This window comes from Ranitomeya variabilis, chromosome 4, assembly GCF_051348905.1.
Source record: "Ranitomeya variabilis isolate aRanVar5 chromosome 4, aRanVar5.hap1, whole genome shotgun sequence".
Classification (NCBI taxonomy): Eukaryota; Metazoa; Chordata; class Amphibia; order Anura; family Dendrobatidae; genus Ranitomeya; species Ranitomeya variabilis.
In genome coordinates, this window is record NC_135235.1 from 42,893,588 (window position 1) to 42,917,061 (window position 23,474).

The 23,474-nt window shown below is 43.3% G+C and overlaps 1 protein-coding gene across 2 annotated transcripts in view; it reads left to right on the forward strand.

The window, feature by feature from the left end:
* Positions 1-23,474, forward strand: part of MGMT (O-6-methylguanine-DNA methyltransferase) — a 484,940-nt gene that overhangs the window by 62,685 nt on the left and 398,781 nt on the right. For both annotated transcript variants that reach the window (XM_077258429.1, XM_077258430.1), the window contains one exon: positions 20,212-20,330. In XM_077258429.1, the coding sequence (XP_077114544.1) occupies positions 20,212-20,330 (119 nt within the window). The remainder of the gene's footprint in view (positions 1-20,211; positions 20,331-23,474) is intronic.

Consider the following 23,474-nt stretch of genomic DNA (forward strand, 5'->3'; position numbering starts at 1 on the left):
TTTTTCAGGAGAAATTCCTCATTATGTACTTAAACTTAATGGCTTCCAATAACGATGAGCAGCACTGTATCCCTGGGACTGTATGGCGGATTTTAATAAATATTAAATAGTGTGGGGGGAAGCAGCGGGAATATAATAAGAGCAAATGCTGGCCACTTTTTTGACCTGCTGACTGGTTCCCTTTAAGTAAGTAACTTTTCTTTTTCTAGAGAAATGCTTTAGTGCTGCCTTCAGAGGTTGGCGAAGTGGATAAACATCTTTTCAGTATTACATTAACCAATATTTCTATTTCCCATGTAGATTTTTACATTACAAATATCCACAAACCGCAAACAATCTATAATGGATAAGCATACTCCTGTTATGTGGCGGTGCTCGTTTCTGGAGGCAGACTTTGTAATGATGCCGTTGTGTGATTTTCATTTTAATAATAATGCTTTTTGATTATATAGCAGAGAAAAAAAATGCATGACCTGTTGAGCTGCTTTTCAAAAGCATTGAACTCATAAATATGTATGGGAGTTTACAATAACTATATATTAGAAAACTCTCTCTTTTCTAGTTCGTCTGTGAGCGGTGCTAATGTCGGCTCAATCTGCCCTGAGACACAGCATTCTCATAATGTGTCCCGGTAAAATACCTTGAGAATCCTTTTTCACAGTTATTTTGATAAGTGGCAAAAAAGGCACCCTACAGATTCTGTGATAATATGATTTATTTTTCAAAGGACACCTCTAGGATATGAAGTGCTAGGAAGAAAAAAAAAAATCTGCAAAAACTGCTTGGTCCTGGATAAAGATTAATTCTCATAATATATTAAAAAGAAAAAAAAAACAAAAAACAAACAACAAAAAACTAAACCACAGTTTAGACTGAAGCGTAAGAGTTGCAGCATAATTGTTTTTATTCCCGGCTACGTAATTAAATTAGGATGTATTTGCTGTAAAGCTCACACATTTATTTTAGGGATATACAATATGTTCATATTATGATAGAAAAACCCAGACTTATTGCAAATTCAACTTTAACAATTTTGCATCCCAATAAGTTCCCGTGGTGATAGCCGTCCACTTCAGTAGGATCCTGGAAAGTCCTGGTATTTCGACTGTAATATGGACTGTAAAATTCACTCTGTATGACTGTGTGGAACAGCCTAGGGGGATAGCCTTGTATCACTAGATGAAGGAAACCCCCGGTCCGCCAAATGCAGTTGGTTTTTGCAAAAGCAAAATGAGCTTTACTCACCCTCCCCGGGTCCTTCGTGGAGTCTCAGCCACTACTCCCAGTGTCTTATTGTCTGTGGCACTGACGCCATGTCGACAACACTGCAGCCAATCGGGAGCTCAGCAGCTCTGCTTGAGATGATGGCACAATCCGCTGTCCTCACTTGTTGCATCGGTATTGACTGGATGTCATCGATACAGAAAATAACATATCAGGAGCAACGGCGGAAACTACATACTGGACTAAGGACTAATGAACTTGGGACCCAGTTTTCCAAGAGGGAACCTTCAACCTAATGTTTCTGTATGAGAATCAGTGCAGATGCAAACACTCCTTCAAGGTATCAAATGCCTCCCTGGCAGGACTGGACCATTTGGGAAAGTTTGTCCCTTTCCTGGTCATATCAGTCAGAGGTTTGGCCACTGCTAGTTTTACTATAGTAATTGGCGAAACCCAAACACCTTAGTAACGCGTTCCAATCCTCAGGACGATCCCAATCCAGTACCACCCGGACGTTTGCTGGATCCATGCGAAAACCAATGGATGATAAAACATATCCTAAAAACTTATCTCCTCAAGCGAGAACATACTTTTCTCTGGTTTACAAATAATTTATTGTCTCTGAGTGTCTGTAAGACCTGCCTGACATGTACCTGATGTGACTCAAGGTCAGGCGAATAAACTAATGTCATCAAGATAAATTACAACAAATCTACCAGGTGACTAAAGATGTCATTTAGAAAGTGCTAAAAGACAGCGGGAGCATTAGGCAACTCAAATGGCATCACAATGTTCTCATAGTGTCCCTCAGGAGTAGTGAAAGCGGTTTACCTCTCATCCCTCTCTTTAATACGAACTAGATTATTCGCACCCCTGAGATCCAATTAAGAAAACCATTTTTCTCTTAAAATCTGATTAAAGAGGTCTGGATGAGAGGAAGGGGATCCCAGACCGTTATCTGATTGAGTTTGCGGAAATCTAGGCAGAAGCATAGTCTTTCTTCTTTTCAAAGAAAAACCTCACTGCAACGGGGGATGAGGATGGTCTGATGATCCTTTGCCAAATTTTCCGCGATATAGTCCTTCATGGCCTGCCTCTCTGGACCAGAGATATTATATACTCTGCTCTTTGGCAGCTTGGTCCCAGGGACAATATTAATGGCGCAGTCATAAGGACGATGGGGAGGAAGTTTTTGGCACCCTTGCTCTCAAAACACACCTCCAATGTCAGACAGGTATTTAGCCACACACTGGGTATCCACCATTGCAAGCCGGGTGCCCAAACAGTGTCCTTGACAATACTCGCTCCACTTTACCACCTCCAAAATCTGTGAATCTACCACAGGGTTGTGCAGAGTGAGCCAAGGAAGTCAATGAACCACAGGAGAGGGCAGACCCTCTAGCATATAACAGTCAACACCTTCTGAGTGCATGGCTCCTACCTGCAGATGTAACACTTGGATGACTTGAGAAAAATACCACTGTCGCAAGGGTGCGGAGTCGATGGCTATTATGGGTATAGGTCTGAGCAGTGTGAGGTTTGAGGCCCTTGACCTGGATGAACCTAGCGTCGATCAAATTAAACCCTGCCCCTCTATCCAGAAAGGCAGAAATACGGAGGAGATATATATACCCGGGATGCTAACCTACCCGCAACCCGTGCTCCTTAGTTTTCCAGAGGCTGTTTACAGTGAGGCAGGGAAGGACATGCACTTCCAAAATGGCCAATCAAACTACAGTTTGATTCCCAGAACGTGTCACCACAGTTTGATTCCCAGAACGTGTCACCCCACCCAACTGCATGGGTTCATCAGATGACTCAGACCAGGTTTCCTCTGGCCCTGGCATCCCGCACATATGGGTGTCTCTTTCTATACTGGCGAACATAACGATCCACCCAGATAGCCAGAGACATGGCCACCTCGAGGGAAACTGGAGTCTCATTCAGGGCCACGGAGTGCATGGTCAATCCACTTAGTGTCAGTGGACCACCTCCGAAACTCGGAGCAATACTCTTCCACCGGCCTGTTTCCCTGCTGAAGCTGATGTAGTGTGGACTCAGCCAGGGAGATGCTCTCAGGATCGTCGTATATATTACCCATCGCCTGAAAAAATTCCTTCACCATCCAGAGCAACTGGGATTCAGATGGGAGAGAGAATGCCCATGCTTGGGGGTCACCCTGAAAGAGAGAGATTATTATCCCCACCTGTTGCTCCTCGGTTCCTGAGGAACAAGGACGTAACCTGAAGTATAATTTATAGGCCTCCCTGAAAACAACAAACTTGTTATGCCCCCCAGAGAAACTGTCAGACAAAGCGATCTTGGGCTCCACTAGTGGTTGCCTGGGAGTCATGGTCCCCAAACCTGATGTGTTAGGATGCTGCAAAATGACAGTGTGCAGATCTGCAACCTCCAGGCTGAGTTGATGCAGTTACTCTGGCAAAGTAGAGATAGGATCCCTAATTGATAAAAAACGGTTTCAGCCAGAACTAATGTCACAACTCTGTTGTTGGGTGTCCCAGAACCAGGGGTTCGTTCCCTGTCCCTAACGCTAGGGATGCCCTAGCTCACTCTATTCCCTGGATTATTTCTGATGGCGAAGAAGCCAGGGCCACGTTTCTTAACTTAGCTCCTGAATTGGCCCTCAGTCTGTACTCTTCCCACTCATGGGAAGAGGGGGAGTAGTTGTGTACTGTAATACGCCAACCAGACTAACAAGGTTATAGAAATAGGGATGAAGGAAAATACCAATCATACAAACATACTCACACAAACAACAGAGGTAAACATCAGAGAGTGAAACAAGGGGTAAAACCAAAGTAAGAGAAGGAGGGGAATTGGCACCCCCCCAAAACCTAGCAACAGTCTCAGATAAATCCACCAAATGCCTTCTCAATCAACACCACAAACCACCATCTCCTAACCATGCAGCATAAGCTTGCTCTGGTAATGAGTGCTAGCCAAGGCCCAGAAAATATAGGAGATAGGCCTGGCTAACAGTGAACAGTTGAAAGCCTTAATGCAGGAAAGCTTCCAAGAGCTCTCAACTGAGCAGATTAACCCACTGCACTGCTAAAAGAAACCTGCACCGTTTAGTATGAAGGTGAAGTGCTTCTAAACAGTCCAGGAGTAGGAGAAATCAGATGCTGCAGTCTTCTGGCTCTTCTCTGTCACGGTAAACACATGACAGTTAATTAATACAGTGGGTGGAATTATATATGATTCATTTGGTAGGTGGTCCTATGTAGGACTAATCCCATGGGTGATCCTATGTAGGATTAATCCAGTGGGTGCACCTATGTAAGATCAATTCAGTTGGTGCATCTATGTAGGATTACTCCAGTGGGTGCGCCTATGTAGGATTAATCCAGTAGGGGGTTCTATTTAGTGATTGACTGCCTTCCTTGCATGCCTATGCATATGTAGATAGCTGTCAGTCAGTAAGTAGGACCGCCCACTGGACTTCTAAGCATTGAAAGTACAGGACTGTAAATAATTTAAAAAAAAATTACAAATTTTACTGAATATTTTCCCACTCAGTTCCTCCTATTTTATATTCTGCGCACAGATAGGATCACCTCTTGTAAACCTTTATAAAGGAGTACTGTAAATAAAAGTTTTTATGCTGGATTTGTTGTTAAATCTAGAAGTAGATCTTCAAAGAAAAATGATGAACAACTGGTTTATCATTTGCCGGGGTTTTAAAAGTCGCTTTTTTTTGACTCATGGTATTCAGTGATGAACATAGTTCAGCAAATTTGCACAAAAATGAAAAACACTCTTTAGTTTATCTTTAACCTTTTTTGGGCCATCCCTGCTTAAAATGCACACCTACCTACTCAGGTTCTGGGCATGCCAGACGATCGAGCTCTTGTCGTACTGCCCTTTGTTGTGTTCATACACATGTTCTTGGTACTTTCTCCTTGCATCACATACCTGATCTCTGACCATGCCTCGCTATCTGTTTTTCAGGTGTTCTCTATAATGACCCCAGATCTTTAGCTCACCGAGCCGTTCTAACCCAACGCCCTGGCTGGGCAATTCTTATGAGTGCAAATGTTTTTCAGTTCACTGGTGGCTTAAGTTAGCAATTTGTCATAGTTCTGCTTGAGCGGGATGGTGGCCTGCGCTATTTGTTGTTACATCCATCAGGCTGTCATTTCATATTAACCTTTTTAGTGTCCCGTTCCTTGATAACTGTCTAATAAAACGATTACCAAGTTCAGCCTTCATCCTGGAATGAGGATTTTGACTTATGGTCCTAATTTATTGGGTTTACTTTATTTATGGCAGAACTGTAAAGCTTTTTTTATTCATTTACTTAGTAATATTAAAGTTTATCTACAAGATATCAAGTTTTAGAAATCTCGCGGCACAGATTTGTACTATGGTCCTGGGTCAGTGGTAACATTGGCATGGGGTTTGTATCTTTACCCAATTTTTTAGGTAGTTTCATGAGTGTAATGTGGGGGAAAATCTGTTGAATCATTGGGAGCCACGGCGCCATTTGTTTTTTGTTAAAAGAGGGGTTTTACCACCATAGTAATTTCTACTATATCCATGGGCTCTGCCATAAGTATCTAAGAGATTCTGGTCTCACACTTATCTCCAAAATTGGTGTAGATAATTTTTTCCTTTTTTAACGACCATAAATCTGAACAATGACAGCAGTACACACTTGTTGTCCAGATCTAGAGACCCTTGATATGAAGGTGACACACAAATAAATGTTAAAATTGATGATCCAAACCTAATGCTGGTTAAATTTAAATGTCTGTCTTTTTAATGTAATAATCGAATTGCTTTCCTAATATACTTTAATTCAAAATTCACTACAATTCCCTGTCTACTATTAAGTAACCAACTTCCTGTTCGTTGACATTTAATTTGGGAATCCCCGGTGAATTCTAGGATACTCAAATGAGATGTCAATAGGGGGGCAGAGGCTGCTGTCACTGTCACACTGTCTCCACCCTGAAACAAAACATCATCGGTGAGGTCCGTTTCAAGAGGTATGCTAGTCCCTGCTCTACTGAGCATGGATCACCTGTCAATTCTGTTGAATACGTGGAAGGATCTTGTCACTGTGCGTTAAAAACAATATTGCACAGTGACAGTGCGCTCCCTCTCTGGTTCTGATAACCTTGCGAGCAGGAAAAGCAGAGACCAACCCCATCCCCAAAACCGTCGTCCCTTTCGAGGCCAGGGCTGGTCTCTGCTTCTCCTGCTGGCCGGATTATATCCTTATAATGTGCACTGACAGTGCGCTCTCTTCCATGCTCATCACTTCTCAGTAGAGCACTCATGCATGTGACGCAGCAGACATCTGTAGATGTGTCGTCATTGGCTCTGTATTCCCCCTGATAAGGAAGTGAGTTAAGCTTTAAACAACCACCTCAATTTCACCATTCCACAGGATAGATGATAAATATATATATTCTCTGGGAATCTGATTGCTTAGACCCCGAGAATGGGGGGTGGTCAAGTTTTCAAGAGCTGTAGTGAGCATGTGCAACCACCATTCCTATTGACAGTGAATTGCGCACTGGTTGCACATGCTCATTTGACCCTCTCTTCTTGTGAACTATGGGGATCCCAACAGTGATCTACCTATCCTATATTTTGTTTTTAATTTTTTTTGCCATTGTACATGGATATTAGTGTAATATTGCTGTTTTGCATTATATTATTATATTTTACCAGTCTATTTCTAACTATTCCTTTCACTTGAAACTGGGCGACAAAATCTCACGTTTTATCCTTCGACTAATTTGCCAGCTATCGCAGCAGGCTTTTTATGCTTTTAGCGTGAGACCATCTTGTCTAATTATATTTTAGCCCAGAATCAGAATCTCCATAACGATGCGGCTATAGGTTGTGTGCATAATTGAGAGAACCTAAGTCCTTTATTGGAGCAGATTGCCACCGAGGCACATGCATCCTGAAAGTCACAAGAGCACGCCTAGAAAACGAGGCTCTTCTCTATAGAACATTATGCCATAAATCATTGTGAAATTCCCACCCCAATAAATCTTCCGCAATGAAAACCTTTTGATACTCATTCGTTATTAATGACAAGGAGGACTTAATTCTGTTGGCAAACAGTGGTGTTCCAATTTTACACATAGCATTTAACAGTCTAATGAGAGATGAATTTATATGTGCCGGCTCCGGTTTACTCTCGCCGGAAAGTTAAAGCTGTGGGTTCCTTCGACTGCGCACATTCCTCATGTTTTCCTGATGAATATTAATGCTTGTGAACAGTTTGACATCTTAAGTTTGTCATTGTTAGAAAGGAAAGACGAACTTGCAAAGGTGGAGTTTACCATTTTTCTCATCAAGAAGCGCTTCTAATGAAGATATTTGCATAAAGTTAATGCGCGATTTAAGCGCGGGCAGTCCTAATTTTAACATCTTCATATTTCCTTTTAAATGTAAAGGCGCCAATTGAATTTAATTAGAGCTGTTGTTCCTTTTTTCCTTTTTTTTTTTCTTTTTTTTTTTTTTTTTTTGTATTTTACATACATATACATTTTCTTCTATTTTTTTCACTGCTTTAAAAAGCAAAGCTCAGGAAAAAAAAAAGAAGTGGCCCAGGTGCCGTCGCGAACATTGCTTTAGCTTAAAAATAAAAAAAGCATACACAGTAAATTTGCTGTAACATGAATATAAAAGTTAAGTTGCTGAGTACAGAAGCAAAAAATGCTCAATATTAGGTATTCTTCGCCGTGTGAAAATCTACTTTCTAATGCACAATAAGTGACTAATAAAACTGGAAGAAAAGAGAGATAAGCTATTTTATTTTTTTTTTCATTTTTAAGACTTGGAATTATTTTTATGTGTAGGTTTTTTTATCAGGATGTTTTACTATGGTTTATATAAATAATTGTACGGCCTGTTGTTTTCTTGAAGAAGTACTATCAAAGTTTTTATCCTCTTAATATATTGCAGTAATCATATTATATAGCACTGTGTACTTGCAATTGCTCATTTTGCCTTTCTACCCAGCTAATTATTCTCTCTTCCATTAGGTCTGACTAGCCGAATCCTTTTAAGCTTTATATAGAAACAGGAGGTCAATTTTTCCTTAATGAGACATCACTGCAAAAGTCCCTGGTAGGGGAAAGTAGCAGAGCAGCTGGATCAGGAGTTGAAGATGGGGATGACTCATGCAGGGAAAATTGACCTCCTGTTTCTACATAGAGCTTACAAGGATTCAGCTAGTCAGTTTTTAATCAGGTGATGTCATAGACCTAATGAAAAAGAGAAGAATTATCTGGGTAGAAAGACAAAATGAGCAATTGTAAGTACACAGTGCCATTTAATATATTGGAGTCATAATATTATGAGGATAAAAACTTAGATGGGGAGAGGAGGGCTTCTTTAGAAGGGAGGTTGGCCAGGATTAGGAAAACATGTCTGCTTTCTTCCCACAACAGATCAATACCAGTCTGCAGGTCGGTTGTGGTGTGGCAGCTCAGTTCCATTGAGGAGAAAAGCGCTAAGTTGCAAATTACCATACACACCATACCAACATGAGTAGTGCTATTTTTTTTTATTTTTTATTTTTGCCTTACGCACGTTGTATTTGGAGTTTCAAATTAGCGTTATTGATTAGGCTGTGGATATGTAGGGCACGGTTATTGGAGGAAAGGAGCATGTGTCTGTAATTCTGCATTATCTCTCTATTCTCAGTCCCGTCCCCTCTGCTTTTCAGTGGTCCCTATAGCAGGATTTTGGTTGGACACTATATCTGCCAGTAGAGCAGAAGGGAGGAGCTGGGGAGCGCTCAATAGAGAGTGCAGGGGACCTCGCTGGAGTGGAACAGACTGGATCATGGATTCCTGGATCACTGGATTCCTAATCATGCTGCTGTAAAGAATGTTTAGATACCCCTACACTTTTTCTGTGCAAAACTACCAACAGACCCCTCCTTTTAGGAGATGAAATTCTACTACCTTCCTGCAACAACCCGTTGAGTAGAGGCTTAGGCTACTTTAACACATCACGTTTTTGCCGTCAGGCACAATGTCTAATGTTGGAAAAAACGGATCCGTCGCAGATTGTGAAAAATTGTTGCGACGGATCCGTTTTTTTCGACGGATCCAACTAGCATACCCAGATAATTGGATAAAAAAAATTGGAGCATGCTCAGTTTAAAAAAACGGAATCCGGCGCCGGAATCCGTCATTTTCCAGATCCGGCACCTTCCCGCTCCCATAGGCTTCCATTCTAGCAAAAAGCTGGAAGCGCTGGACGCGGCGCTTCCGGCTTTTTCGCCGGAGACACAAAACGTAACTGTGTACATTTTTTCCAGATGCCGGAAACAACATTTTTGCTGGATCCGACGAGAACTGGATGAAACGTAAGGTAATCTGGCGCTAATACAAGTCTATGGGAAAAAACTGGATCCGGCGGCATCTTTGCCAGATCCAGTTTTTTCAAAATTTGCCGGATTGAGCCTGACGGCGAAAGATTTTATTAAATATTTTATTAAATGGTCATGTAGTCAAACTTTTCATAAGTCAATAGTACAGGTTTTTTTTAAGAAACTTTGATATAATTTCTCTGAGAAATCTGCTCCTCTGTCCACTTATGAGTCACTTCTTTCCCTCCCTCCTGGACTCCCCATCCAATCTCAAAGAGTGCCAGCATGGTGAAGGTGTCATATTATAGAGTTTGTGGAAGTCTATTGGAACAGTAGGATTGAGGAGCGACTCAGCATGGTGAGAGACCGGACAGATCCAGCTGCAGCTTCAAGCTAGTTTATTTTACTTCCGTGCTGGATTCACAGCTACACATCTCAGTACTGCTGTTTAATGACTTATATGCTGCTGCTTCTGAACATAGACAAGAGAGGAGGAATTCTTCATGTGTATGTGTTGTGTATGAAGGCATCATGACAGCCAGTCTCCACTCACTAGCTCAGAGACAACTAAACTTTAGAGATAGAGCCCGCAAAGGGTAAAAATGCTGCTATCATGAAATATTCATTAATTATTCCACATAGACTAATTTACGGTAGATTAAAAAAAATGGTGTCTGCAATATTATAACATTTATTACGAAACCTTATGATTGATTGAGCATAACCCAAGAAAAAAGCAGAAGTCTCCAATCTATGAATCACAGGGATGCAAAATTTTAGAATTTGGTGCGAATCCTAACCTCCATTGATATGATAGTTCAGAATACAAATATGACAGACCCCAGAAATTCTCTTCTATATTTACCAGAATAAAAGACATCCAATATAATGCTGGAAAAAAAGTTGAATCCTTTTAGTTTGTTATAAATAAGAGAGAAAACAGATGACTTTCTTGATTTTTATGTCAGTGTATTGTACCTTAAACCGTGAGGTTTCAGGTCCGTTCCACCTGTCTATGTAGACGCTTGTTAATGGCACCTCAGTTTACAGTGTATCATTTCCAGGCGAGGTGGCAGCGCAATAATGAATATATTGAGCAATGACCATCGAGCGTCTAGCATTGGAGGAAGAATCCTCTGGTGAGGAAAACTGGAGTCTGAGCAGAAAGATATAAGACTGTACTTTATTCCGCAGAAGTTTGGGGAAATCAAAAGTGGCCTGTATTCATTGCATTGAATTTATTTATGTACTACATGTCTATATCTTTTTAGTGAAATTTCAAATTCATCTCTGAGTGATGGTAATGTTATTCCTCACCAAGCTCCGGCTGCTTGTTGTGGAGGGATTTGAAGATGGAGATTTTTTTTTTCCCCTCTTTTGGTACACAAGTGTCTTGGTACGTCGATACTTTTCCACTTGACGCCTTCCGCTTAAAAAGTTCAAACATTGATTATACTTTTCAGATTTGTTGCACTCGACACTCGACTTCTGGGTAAGACTAGGAAAAGAAACATTTGTAAAGTGGTTTTGAGTTATGTTAATTAAATGCAGCATAGAAAGAAATGATTGTTACACGGACTTAAGATTGAAAGGCTTCTTGTAAGCGAAGCCCGAACTTGGGTGGTGCTTTGCAAGAGCAACAAGAACAACTTTGCTAACTTTTTTTTTTTACTTTTTTTTTTTTTTTTTTTTTTACTTTTACATGTTGTCCTGGAGTTTAAGGGAGTCCGTCAGCACAAAATGACTATTAAAACCCTTCCGATGCACTTGTTTTTCATTTATCTCTGCCCCCGTCTTCCATGATTGACAGCTCAGCCTTATCGAACGAGGATCGATAGAACACAAGTTGAGAAGATGCTGCTCCGATGTTGTACCAAGCGCCCATCTTTTTTTTTTAATTTTTAAAATTTAAAATAAGCTCCGGAGGCAGATCTTTCTTGAGATCTATGTCCGGCCCATTGATCCCAACAGTTTACATATTACATATTAGGAAAACCATAGAATAAGCCATTGGTTCTCAGATATAAAGGTATCATTTTATTAAACTTTCTATGACCTACATGCACATATAGACATCTTTGGAGGGTTGATCCTACTGGCAGATTCCCAAGGATGCACAGCACAATTCTTCATGGTTCTGGAATTCAGTGGGGAATTATCGATGAGGGGGTCGGCAGTTTTGTAAAGGTGGAGATACAGTTTAATAATTAAGATTAATTTTTGTGACACTACTTTTTTTTGTAGCCAGACGGATCTTGAAGGGGCGTTTACCTTGGCCGATAATCCGATTTGCGATAATTGTGTAATGTGATTGGGTTGAACGACTGAACGTGTTGCCCAAAAATGCTCTCAGATTGTGCATGAAATCCTTTAGGTGAGCGAAAAAATTCTCGTTAACGGTAACGCGAATGGAGATTGTTCGTTCGTTCAACGTGTAGACCAACGTAAAGGAGGAGTGAAACGATCGCTATTCAGCCATTTAATTCACAATTGTTGTCCGGTATAAACACTTGTTGGACGTTGTTTGCTGGTAATGAGTCACAATTGTTTAACGAAGCCCTTAATGTGATTGCTCAATGTCTCCTGGTTGATCGAAAGATACAGGGATACATAACTGAAGAACCTCTACATCTTCCCTGCCATCTATAAGTAGTGGCGGAATATGCAAAATTATACGAGAGGCAGGTCACTAGCAAATGTCAACACTTTTTGATCGTCGATATCTGACCTCTGGCATCCCAGCAATCCTAAGTGTAAAGGCAGCCCGCCTCACTCATTGAAGTTTGGACCCAGTCGATCATAGTGACGGATTGTTCCACGAGAGATACATCCTTGAACATAAATGTCTGATAGGTCCAGTTGCAAGTGGGACCTTTCGTTACCATGGGGGATTCTTGATTTCCCGTCCTACCTGGTTTCTGAAAAGCAATGAATAGAGAGGTGGTCGCACACTATAGTATTAATAGAAGTTTTCACGGGTTGAGTTTGACCGTTAATATTTTCACATGTTGTGTGCAGTTACCGTCAGCTTGCACTGTTTCGGAAATGCAATTTTTCCCCAGGAGTAAGGCTTCATTCACACTTGCCTTTTTTTTTTTTTTTGCCTTTCTTGTGCGTGAAACCATCTTCATCAATGTCAGTCGGCGTGTACATTTTTCACGTATGCAAAAACAAACAAAAAAAAATTTGCAAAGCTTCTACCAATAGCAATATGGAAATTGAACAGCACTTGGATTGCACATGGATGGGCATCTGTGTCGTATCTGTGATTTGCACAGACTGATAAACTTATATGGATGATTTGATCAAAAATAGAAAATTGATGCACAAAAAAACACAGACGTCTGAACAGCTGCATAAACCAAAAAGAATGTGTTGTCCATTAAAAACATGTATGTGAAAAACTGATGTCTGAATGAGGCCTTAAAGGGAATCTGTCAGCAGGTTTTTGTGCTGTATTCTGAGAGCAGCATAATAAAGAGCAAGAAAGCTTGATTCCAGGGATGTACCACTTACTGGACTGCTTGATATAGTTTTGATAGAATCCCTGTTTTATCTGTTGTAGAAGTAATAGTGCTTAATTGCACAGCTGTGTATAACCCCGCCCACACCGCTGATTGGCTGCTTCCTATGTACACTGTGCAGTCATCAAGCTGTCAATTAGTGGTGGGGGCGGGGTTACACAGATTTGCCTGACTGGCCTGCATGTGAGTTCTAGTCAGGCAGTGATAATATCCTGTGTTATGATCCGGTGTCCTAGGAGCCGCATGAGAGACTTTCTCAGGAGTAAGTGGTATCTGTACTGACCGCAAACCCTAAACTGACACCGCAACTAGAAGTAGCCGTGGGTTGTGCCTAACCCGTCCTAGACACCTCGACACAGCCGGAGGACTAAATACCCCTATAGGAGGAAACGGGAATCCTATCTTGCCTCAGAGCAGAGCCCCAAAGGATAGGCAGCCCCCCACAAATATTGACTGTGAGTATTAGAGGAAAGACACATGCAGGCGGAAAAACAGAATTTAGCAAAAGAGGCACTTCTAGCTAAATAGAAAAGGATAGGACAGAATTCTAAGCGGTCAGTATTAAAATCCTAAAAATATCCACAGCAGAAAATACAAATATACTACATCTAACTAAAGACATAGCAAGTATATCTGCAACTCCTGAGAATCCAGCATGACTGAAAAATCCAAACAAAGTCTAAGCTGGACAAAAACACAATGAATTGCACTGAATTACAAAGCACACTGAATGTGTGCACAGAGACAAAAAAACAGACACTTATCTTAGATGAATTGGCAGCAGAGCATGAGGAACCAGAGAGAGATGCAATCCCTCCAAGAACAATGGACAACTGGCCAGGAGTAATGGATCCTGCACACCTAAATACCTAATAAAGCTGCAATCAGCAGAAACACCTGCCCTGGATTACAACCCCAAGACAACTGCACTACCACTAACAACCACCGGAGGGAGCCCAAGAGCAGAATTCACAACAATCCTGTTGATAACACACTTGATTGTATTGAAACTACAAGACACAACCTAATAAGTGACACATCACTGGAATCAGGATATCTTGCTTTATATTATGCTGCTTTCAGATTTAATGGCAAAAACCAGCTGACAGATTTCCTCTAAGCATGAATCATAGGTAGCTACTGAGGCTCTAACAGACTATCAACAGTTTCTGTAGGCATACTTGGACCCTAATAGCATAAAATAACAATAATACTGACCTAGGATCTTCTCCTTGTGTTTTCTCTTCTGGCTGAATGGTTTAGAATGAAATAGTTGGCCAGACAGAAGAAAATACTTTTCTCGATTAAATTATGTTTAAAAAAAAACAAAAAAAACCCAACAACTTAAAAGATCCTAAAATTGCAAAAAATGCAAAAACTATTTTTTAATAATCCGTGTTTTTACATAGGTTTTGGATTGCAGTGCTGTTTAATAGCAATAACGAACACTGTGCAGCAAAGCCAAATACAACCTAATCTGCAATATCATTTAGAGCTACTTACTGCCAAACACACGAAAATACGTTAACCATCCGAGTAAGTGCAAGACCAGATGTACCGTTTATATATTTTGTCAGCTGTATGAGAAAGGGAAGTTTTCAGACTTAGTGGTAAAATATATTGTTTTTGAAATGCTAGCAGTGCCGTGTACCTGATGGGAAGACCTCACACATCCCATTTTTTGCGGCATGAATTAAAATTTAAAGGGAAGAAACATTGTAAGACCAAAATTTACAAATGTGTTTAGTAGATATTTGTAATTGATTTTTAGTTTTTTTTCATTTATTTTCTCTTTATGACTCTTGTTTCCATGCATATGCTGAATATAGTGTTCGTGAAACTACAGTCCATTGGATGGGTATTGAACCACATGACATATGTGATATTGCGCTTTATAATGGCCACTTTGGTCATGATCATGTAAGTTCCACTCTGATAATTGTATTACTTCTAAGGCTACTTTCACACTAGCGTTAACTGCAATACGTCGCAAATGCGTCGTTTTGCCGAAACTACGCATCCAGCAAAAGTTCTTGCTGGATACGTTTTTTCGTCATAGACTAACATTAGCGACGCATTTGCGACGCATTGCCAAACGGTGCGTCCGTTTTGCGACGCTTGGGCGTGTGGTAGCGGACCGTCGGGAGAAAAAAACGTTACATGTAACGTTTTTTGCTCCCGACGGTCCGCTTTTTCCGACCGCGCATGCGCGGCCGGAACTCCGCCCCCACCTCCCCGCACTTCCCCGCACCTCACAATGGGGCAGCGGATGCGTGGGAAAAATGCATCCGCTGTCCCCGTTGTGCGGCGGAGACCACGCTAGCGTCGGGAACGTCGGCCCGACGCACGGCGACGGGTTGTTCCCGACGCTAGTGTGAAAGTAGCCTAAGATGGAAGGGAGAAGAGAGCAGCTGCTGAAATACTTTGCTCAAGGAAAAGTTGCTACTTATTTAATAAACATTGTTGCTTTGCACCATAGTTCCTCTTAGCAGTTCTCTAGCCGTTGGGGAAGACATTAGATTACGTGGATCTTACTCAAACCTGGGATCAGCTGATTTTTTTTTTTTCCAATGAGTTAAAGGGTTTTTTCTCATTTTCTACCTTCAGGAGTGCAATACACTGCCTTCGGACTGCACTGCTCCCCTGCCTTCGGACTGCACTGCTCCCCTGCCTTCGGACTGCACTGCTCCCCTGCCTTCGGACTGCACTGCTCCCCTGCCTTCGGACTGCACTGCTCCCCTGCCTTCCGACTGCACTGCTCCCCTGCCTTCCGACTGCACTGCTCCCCTGCCTTCCGACTGCACTGCTCCCCTGCCTTCCGACTGCACTGCTCCCCTGCCTTCCGACTGCACTGCTCCCCTGCCTTCCGACTGCACTGCTCCACTGCCTTCGGACTGCACTGCTCCCCTGCCTTCCAACTGAACTCCTCCCCTGCCTTCTGACTGCACTGCTCCCCTGCCTTCCGACTGCACTGCTCCCCTGCCTTCCGACTGCACTGCTCCCCTGCCTTCCGACTGCACTGCTCCCCTGCCTTCCGACTGCACTGCTCCCCTGCCTTCCGACTGCACTGCTCCACTGCCTTCGGACTGCACTGCTCCCCTGCCTTCCAACTGAACTCCTCCCCTGCCTTCGGACTGCACTGCTCCCCTGCCTTCCGACTGCACTGTTCCCCTGCCTTTGGACTGCACTGCTTCCCTGCCTTCGGACTGCACTGCTCCCCTGCCTTCCGACTGCACTGCTCCCCTGCCTTCCGACTGCACTGCTCCCCATGTGTTGATGATGGGCCTCTATTAGGGGAGAGATTGACCTATTCTGATCAATGCTAAACTGCAGAGGGCTCCAACACCTGACACCCCCACCAAACAAAGGTTTTTCACTCCCACAGTGACCAAGAAGTAAGCCATTTTCAATGCTAAAGCTCCGGACATTGTATAGTGGCGGTCTTTAATTTTAATATCAATGGGAGCTGAGCTGCAGTACCAGAGACCGGCCACTCTGCAGTGTGTGGTGCTGTTCTGCCTCCGTACACTTTTTACATCCGACTTCATGCAGCTGATTGTTGTTGGATCCACATCAATTTGACATCGATATCCCATCCTATAGATAGGTCGTTGATATTTGAGTGGTGGACAACCCCTTTAATTGTAATAATCAACACACCGGTCTCAAGAGTACATAATTAAGTCTGGGTTTCTGCCACTCCATGCAAACGGAATGTTTCTATTCAATGACAAAAAGACGGAATATTTAATATTGTAATTGTTCAAAACTTTTTAGCTTATTAACATAAATCTGTGCACCGGTCTCATTAATTGGTGACTTTGTATCCTGCATCGTTTAGATACACAACCTTGCTTTTTGCAAGTCCAACAAGTCCAAAGAACAACACCAGAGGGCTCCTCGGATAACGCTCCGTCCTATAATTTCAGATTACTGGTTACAACAGGCATATAGAAATGCCGGGGAACAGCGATACTATTATTTTCTGGGCTGAACTCGCCGGAATTGTTTAAAGAGTTCATTAAATCAAATTCCACAATGCAGATCTAGTCAATTAGAGGACAATTCTGGTCGGCGGTCTCATTCTCCATTCTCTTATTTCGGATTAAGGCACTGGAAGACATGAAAGTCCCTTATACTTAATTGAGTGCAGTGTTTCTTGATTTGCATATATAGTACATCTGATTTGCATTGTACAAAACTAAGCGCACAACTCTCAGCCCCCGCCGGCCGCCGTACTAGAAACTTGAGAGTTGTAATACATTTTTTTTTCTCTTCTACATTCTGCTTATTTAAAATTCAGTTACAAGATAACCTCTTCTTTTTTTTATTCTTTTCTTTTAAAGAGATTTAATTGTTGTAACCGGGATTCTTTCCCTTTTTTTTTTTTACTTTTTTTTTACTCCTATATTTGAAATTCTCATTGAGGGCAATTCTGAAGCCGCCATTAAAACGGTGTCAAAAGATTAATTCTCTAATCCCGATTCCTGTGAAAGCGAGGGATGAAAGAGACGAAACAAAAATGCATTTTATTTTGCAAATGATCCTTAATTTGCCATGAAAATCAATTCCTCTACTGTAGTCAATTAATATGAATAGCTTTTAGCTTTAGGTAAAATTGGTACTGATTAAACTGCTATGATCTTAGCAAAAGACATTGGCTCTTCATCTGGCGCTGCTATCCTGCCATGCGACTGCTTCCACTATGTCTGTGACATTGGCTGTTGGGCACGCAACGTGGCTGCATAATTGTAGAAGAGCAGAATCCTGTGAAAAACCCTTAAGGGCACATCCCACTACTACGGCTTTATGGAAATGTTCCTTGTATTGTATGTGCCACAATTGCTGTGAAATCTTGTTAGAAGCGCTTATTATTTTATTGCATATCGGGGTTAGCGGCTCGTAGACTTTCATAGTTCTCACCTTTTTTTATTAGTACAAACCCTGCCTGAATTTTACCCAATGGGTAATTACTTTATGAAAATGTATTTATCAAGTTTTCTCTTTTCCATGCAAAAAAATGAAATATTGTCCTCCTTGTAAGGTTATTTCGTACATGGTTATTTGGTACTGTAAAAAAAAACAACTTGTGAACAAACAGACGGATACAATTTTTGGTAAAGTTGGGCTGGGTGCCCACGATCCAGAACTAGCAGCGCATGTGTTCACCGGATTTACCGCATCCAATATACGTTGTATTGATGTAATTTCTCCTGCAGAGAAAAGCGTCTCCGCAAGAGAAATTGACATGCTGCAGTCTGGAATGACGCGCTGCATGTCAGTCTCCGCGGGTGAGTCGTGGGCGTCTGTGGGCTCACAATCTGAACCCCCTACTAGTGTTGAGCGAACGTGCTCGGATAAGGTGTTATCCGAACATGCTTAGGTGCTAAGTGTCTTCGGCATGCTCGAATACTATGCTCGAATTGCCACGGCTGCATGTCTCGTGGCTGTTTGACAGCCGCAACGCATGCAGGGATTGGCTAACAAATAGGAAATCCCTGCGTGTTTTGTGGCTGTTTAACAGCCGCGAGACATGCAGCCGTGGCAACTCGAGCATAGTATTCGAGCACACCGAAGATACTCTGTTAGCACCAGGGTTGTGGAGTCGGTAGGCCAATCACTCGACTCCTCAATTTCCATTACTCCGACTCCACCAAAATGGGCTCCGACTCTGACTCCACATCCCTGCCAGGACTGTGGAGTTGGTAAGCCAAACCTCCGACTCCTCAATTTCCATTACACTGACTCCGACTCCACCAAAATGGGCTCCGTCTCTGACTCCACAGCCCTGGTTAGCACACTAGTGTGCTCGGATAATACCTTATCCGAGCACGTTCGCTCGTTACTCCTCCCTACCAGTTTGTCTTTGAAGTGTAGGATGAAACCCATGCAAACACAGGAAAAACATACAGACCACATGCAGATGTTGTCCTTTGAATCAAATTAGCCTAAGGATGTCCATGTTTAGCTCAGTGGACCCTAAATTCTTGCAGGCAGCACAGTTAACTAAATGAAATCGTATTCACCCTCCTGCACCTGCTCTCCACCACTGCTTTCATCTCTGTGGTTTGGTTTCTGTGTTGAAATTATATCAAAAGTTCACATCACTAGTGCAGCCAGTCACTGTATTCAGAGACTCGCGCTGTCTACATCTATAGAACCGCTGAGCTCAGTCATCGGCTGCAGCAGTCACACGCAATGTCGGAGAATGCAGGCTTGTGCAACAAGAAAATATCACAAATCACTCGTGATGGAAATGGACCAATATTGGCATTAATCACCGAGAATAGTTATTGTGTTGGCATTGTTAACCTGAAATACAGAGTTTAAGTTCTTGTCCTACTACTATCAGGAGGTGCAGAAAAGAGGGGGACCATATCTCAAGAATGGAGAGACACAGGAACAAAAGATTCAGGAGAACATTGTATTTATGCCCGTAAAAAAAAAAAGAAAAGATATATGTGGCATGACTTTAAGTTTGAGATGAAGTCACAAAGATCAGTTTTTTTTTAATGGGCCGAGAGTGATGACTTAGGATTGCAGAAGACAAGATCAGGACAGGATTAATACATGTACATTCACAATCCAAGCTTAGTCAAGCAGTCTGGATCAAGCACAAAAAATCTACAGAAGACAAAGGGAAAGAAAACAGCAGGGAACTCGCCACCAGGTCTGATAACCAAGGCGTTGGAACTACTGAAATGGTTCCTTGTTCCTGGGTTGTTGAGGTTGAGGTCACTCCGAGCACAGAAGAGTCATGGTAGAGCGTGTCGGCCTGCTGTGCTTCACAACGAGACCAAACACGTGATTATTTCAGCTCGTCCTCTTCGCAGTTATTATTAAGTGTCCTGCAGACACCTGAGCACCATTGTTTCCTGGTTTTGTTATATAGACATTGTTATTTGTACGCTCCTCTCCTTTCTTTCCTTATGCCAGATTCCAAAAGCCAAAACGGAGTATCAGATCAAACTTAACTTACCGATTTAGTTGTGTTATCATTTCTTTCCCAAATATAATTTTTTAAAGTTGATCATACTTTCTAAAAAAAAAATTCAAAGCTCTTACATGTTCTTTTATAAATTTTTTTTTTTATAGATGGCGCTAGAAAATTGTAAGATGGAAAAGATGCTGGTTAAGAGCCCTGTGGGGGAGATTCAGATAACGGGCTGTCATCGGGGAGTCCATGATATTAAACTGCTGAATTTTGAATCAGGGTAAGGTTTTTCTTTTTGACTGTTTGTGGAGTTTTTAAAGCTTATGTGCACTTTGTGGTTACTGAGAACTTTTTTTCATATTTAACAAATTATCTCAAACACTGATTAGATCAAGGTGCATTCATTCCTGTCTTAAAAGCACAGCTCAACCATTGACTGCTCATATTTATTATAGTGCTTTGGAACAAAGCACTATACTGTTATTCCACCGTGGTAAACTTCTTCTTATTCTTATTATTCAGTCCGCACGTAATGCGGCCCGAACCGCTAAACTCACAGACTCCAGTGAGGTGTCATTTCGAAGCCAGCGTCCCCAAGAGGTGTGCTAAGTATTTTTCGTGCCGATCGGATTTGTAGTTTTTGCGCAATTTGTGTTTGAAAAAAGTCTTTCAATGCGTTTCAATAGGGAAATTTTCCTATACGTTTATAATGGGCTGGTTTCTGAGGCAATTTCTAAAAATAACTGCCACCTGGCTGATTAGCTCATTGATATGCGCAGTCAGACACAGTTACTATGCCAACGCCTATGAAATCTACATCAGCTCACCAGGTCACAAGTTTTGTCAGATAATATCAGCTCTTAAAGTGACAGTACAGCACAATTCCAAACCACTATCTGTAGTCTTATGATTATTAGATGGAGGCCCGATTCTAACTCATCGGGTATTCTAGAATATGCATGTCCACGTAGTATATTGCACAGCCACGCAGTATACAGTGCAGAGCCGCGCAGTACACAGCGCAGAGCCGCGCAGTACACAGCGCAGAGCCGCGCAGTACACAGCGCAGAGCCGTGCAGTACACAGCGCAGAGCCGCGCAGTATAAAGCGCAGAGCCGTGCAGTACACAGCGCAGAGCCGCGCAGTACACAGCGCAGAGCCGTGCAGTACACAGCGCAGAGCCGCGCAGTATAAAGCGCAGAGCCGTGCAGTTCACAGCGCAGAGCCGCGCAGTACACAGCGCAGAGCCGTGCAGTACACAGCGCAGAGCCGCGCAGTATAAAGCGCAGAGCCGCGCAGTACACAGCGCAGAGCCGCGCAGTACACAGCACGGACACGCGCAGTACACAGCGCAGAGCTGCGCAGTACACAGTGCAGAGCCGCGTAGTATACAGCGAAGAGCCACGTAGTATATAGCGCAGAGCCACGCAGTATATAGCGCAGAGCCGCACAGTACAAAGCGCAGAGCCGTGCAGTATACAGCGCAGAGCCGCGCAGTATACAGCGCAGAACGCGCAGTACACAGCGCAGAGCCGCGCAGTACACAGCGCAGAGCCGTGCAGTACACAGCGCAGAGCCGCGCAGTACACAGCGCAGAGCCGCGCAGTACACAGCGCAGAGCCACGCAGTACACAGCGCAGAGCCGCGCAGTATACAGCGCAGAGCCACGTAGTATACAGCGCAGAGCCGCGTAGTATACAGCGCAGAGCCACGCAGTATACAGCGCAGAGCCACGCAGTATACAGCGCAGAGCCACGTAGTTATACTGCCCAGTCACGTAGTATATTGTCCAGTCACATAGTATTCTGCATATCCCTGTTAAAAAAAAAAGAATTAAAATAAAAAAGTTACATACTCACCTCCTGGAGCGGCCGGTATCTGATGGTTGTTGCACCTCCTAGATCGGCCGGTACACGATGCTTGTTGCACCTGGAGTGGCCGGTACCCGATGCTTGTTGCGCGCTCCGGTCCCAAGAGTGCATTGCGGTCTCACGAGATGATGACGTAGCGGTGTTGTGAGACAGAAAGACGGAAGTGCCCTTAGACAATTAGATAGTAGATTACCCCGCTCACCAATTCGGAACCCGAGAGGCCCGGCCCACCAAATCGGACCCCGAGGGGCCCGGCCCACCAAATCGGACCCAGAGTGACCCCGCCCCCTAAATCAGACCCAGAGTGACCCCGCCCACCAAATCGGACCCAGAGTGGCTCCGCCCACCAAATCGGACCCAGAGTGACCCCTTCCACCAAATCAGACCCAGAGTGACCCCTTCCACCAAATCGGGCCCAGAGTGACCCCTTCCACCAAATCGGGCCCAGAGTGACCCCGCCCACCAAATCGGACCCAGAGTGACCCCACCCACCAAATCGGACCCTGAGGTGCCCAGCCCACCAAATCAGACCCTGAGGTGCCCAGCCCACCAAATCGGACCGAGTGACCCCACCCACCAAATTGGTCCCTAAGGTGCCCCGCCCACCAAATCGGACCCAGAGTGGCCGCGCCCACAGAATCGGACCAAAAGTGACCCCGCCCACCGAATCGGATTTAGATTTACCCCGCCCACAAAATCAGACCCAGATTGACCCAACCCACCAAATCGGACCGCCTGAGGGGCACCCAAGTGTCAGTCTTGCAGGGGCAGCCCGGGCACCATTCCAAAGCACTATCTGTAGTTCCTTCAGGAAATACCCATCTAGTTTATTTTATTCACTTACTGTATATACTCGCGTATAAGGCTTCTTTCACACTTCCGTCTTCCAAATCTGCACAGGATCCGTCAAGACGTTGAAATAACGGATCCTGTGCAGATTGTGGAAAACGTGTGGACTGGGCCCGTCTTTCTGACGGACCCGTCGAGGCTATGTGCATCTGTTGTGTATGCGTCTTCGCAGCGATTTTCCGCGGTGAAAATGCATACACAACACAAACCAGGTTAAAAAAAAATAAAAAATCGCAGCATTCCCACCCACCGACGTCCCGCGCAGCGATGCTCCCGGCAACTAGCGTTCCTAGTAATACATTGCGAAATCTCGCGAGACCGTGACTTCTCGTGAGATTTCTCAATGTATTACTAGGAACGCTAGCTGCCAGGAGCATCGCTGCGTGGGGCGTCGGTAGGTGAGAATACTGCGATTTTTTTATTTTTTTAAAATAATTTTTAACTTTATATCTTGTTACTATTGATGCTGCATAGGCAGCATCAATAGTAAAAAGAGAAAGAGAGCGAGAGAGAATTTCCCTGACTGGAAGTTCTTCCATGCATGCTCAGTTTGAAAAGACGGGACCCGTCGCTGGATTCCTGCTTTTCACAGTCAACGATTTTCCGACGTGCAGAAAAAACGTTCCTCTGAACGTTTTCTCTGCCCGACGGACTGGTTTTTTACACAGGATCCAGTGCATGGCAGATGAAACGGATGGCCATCC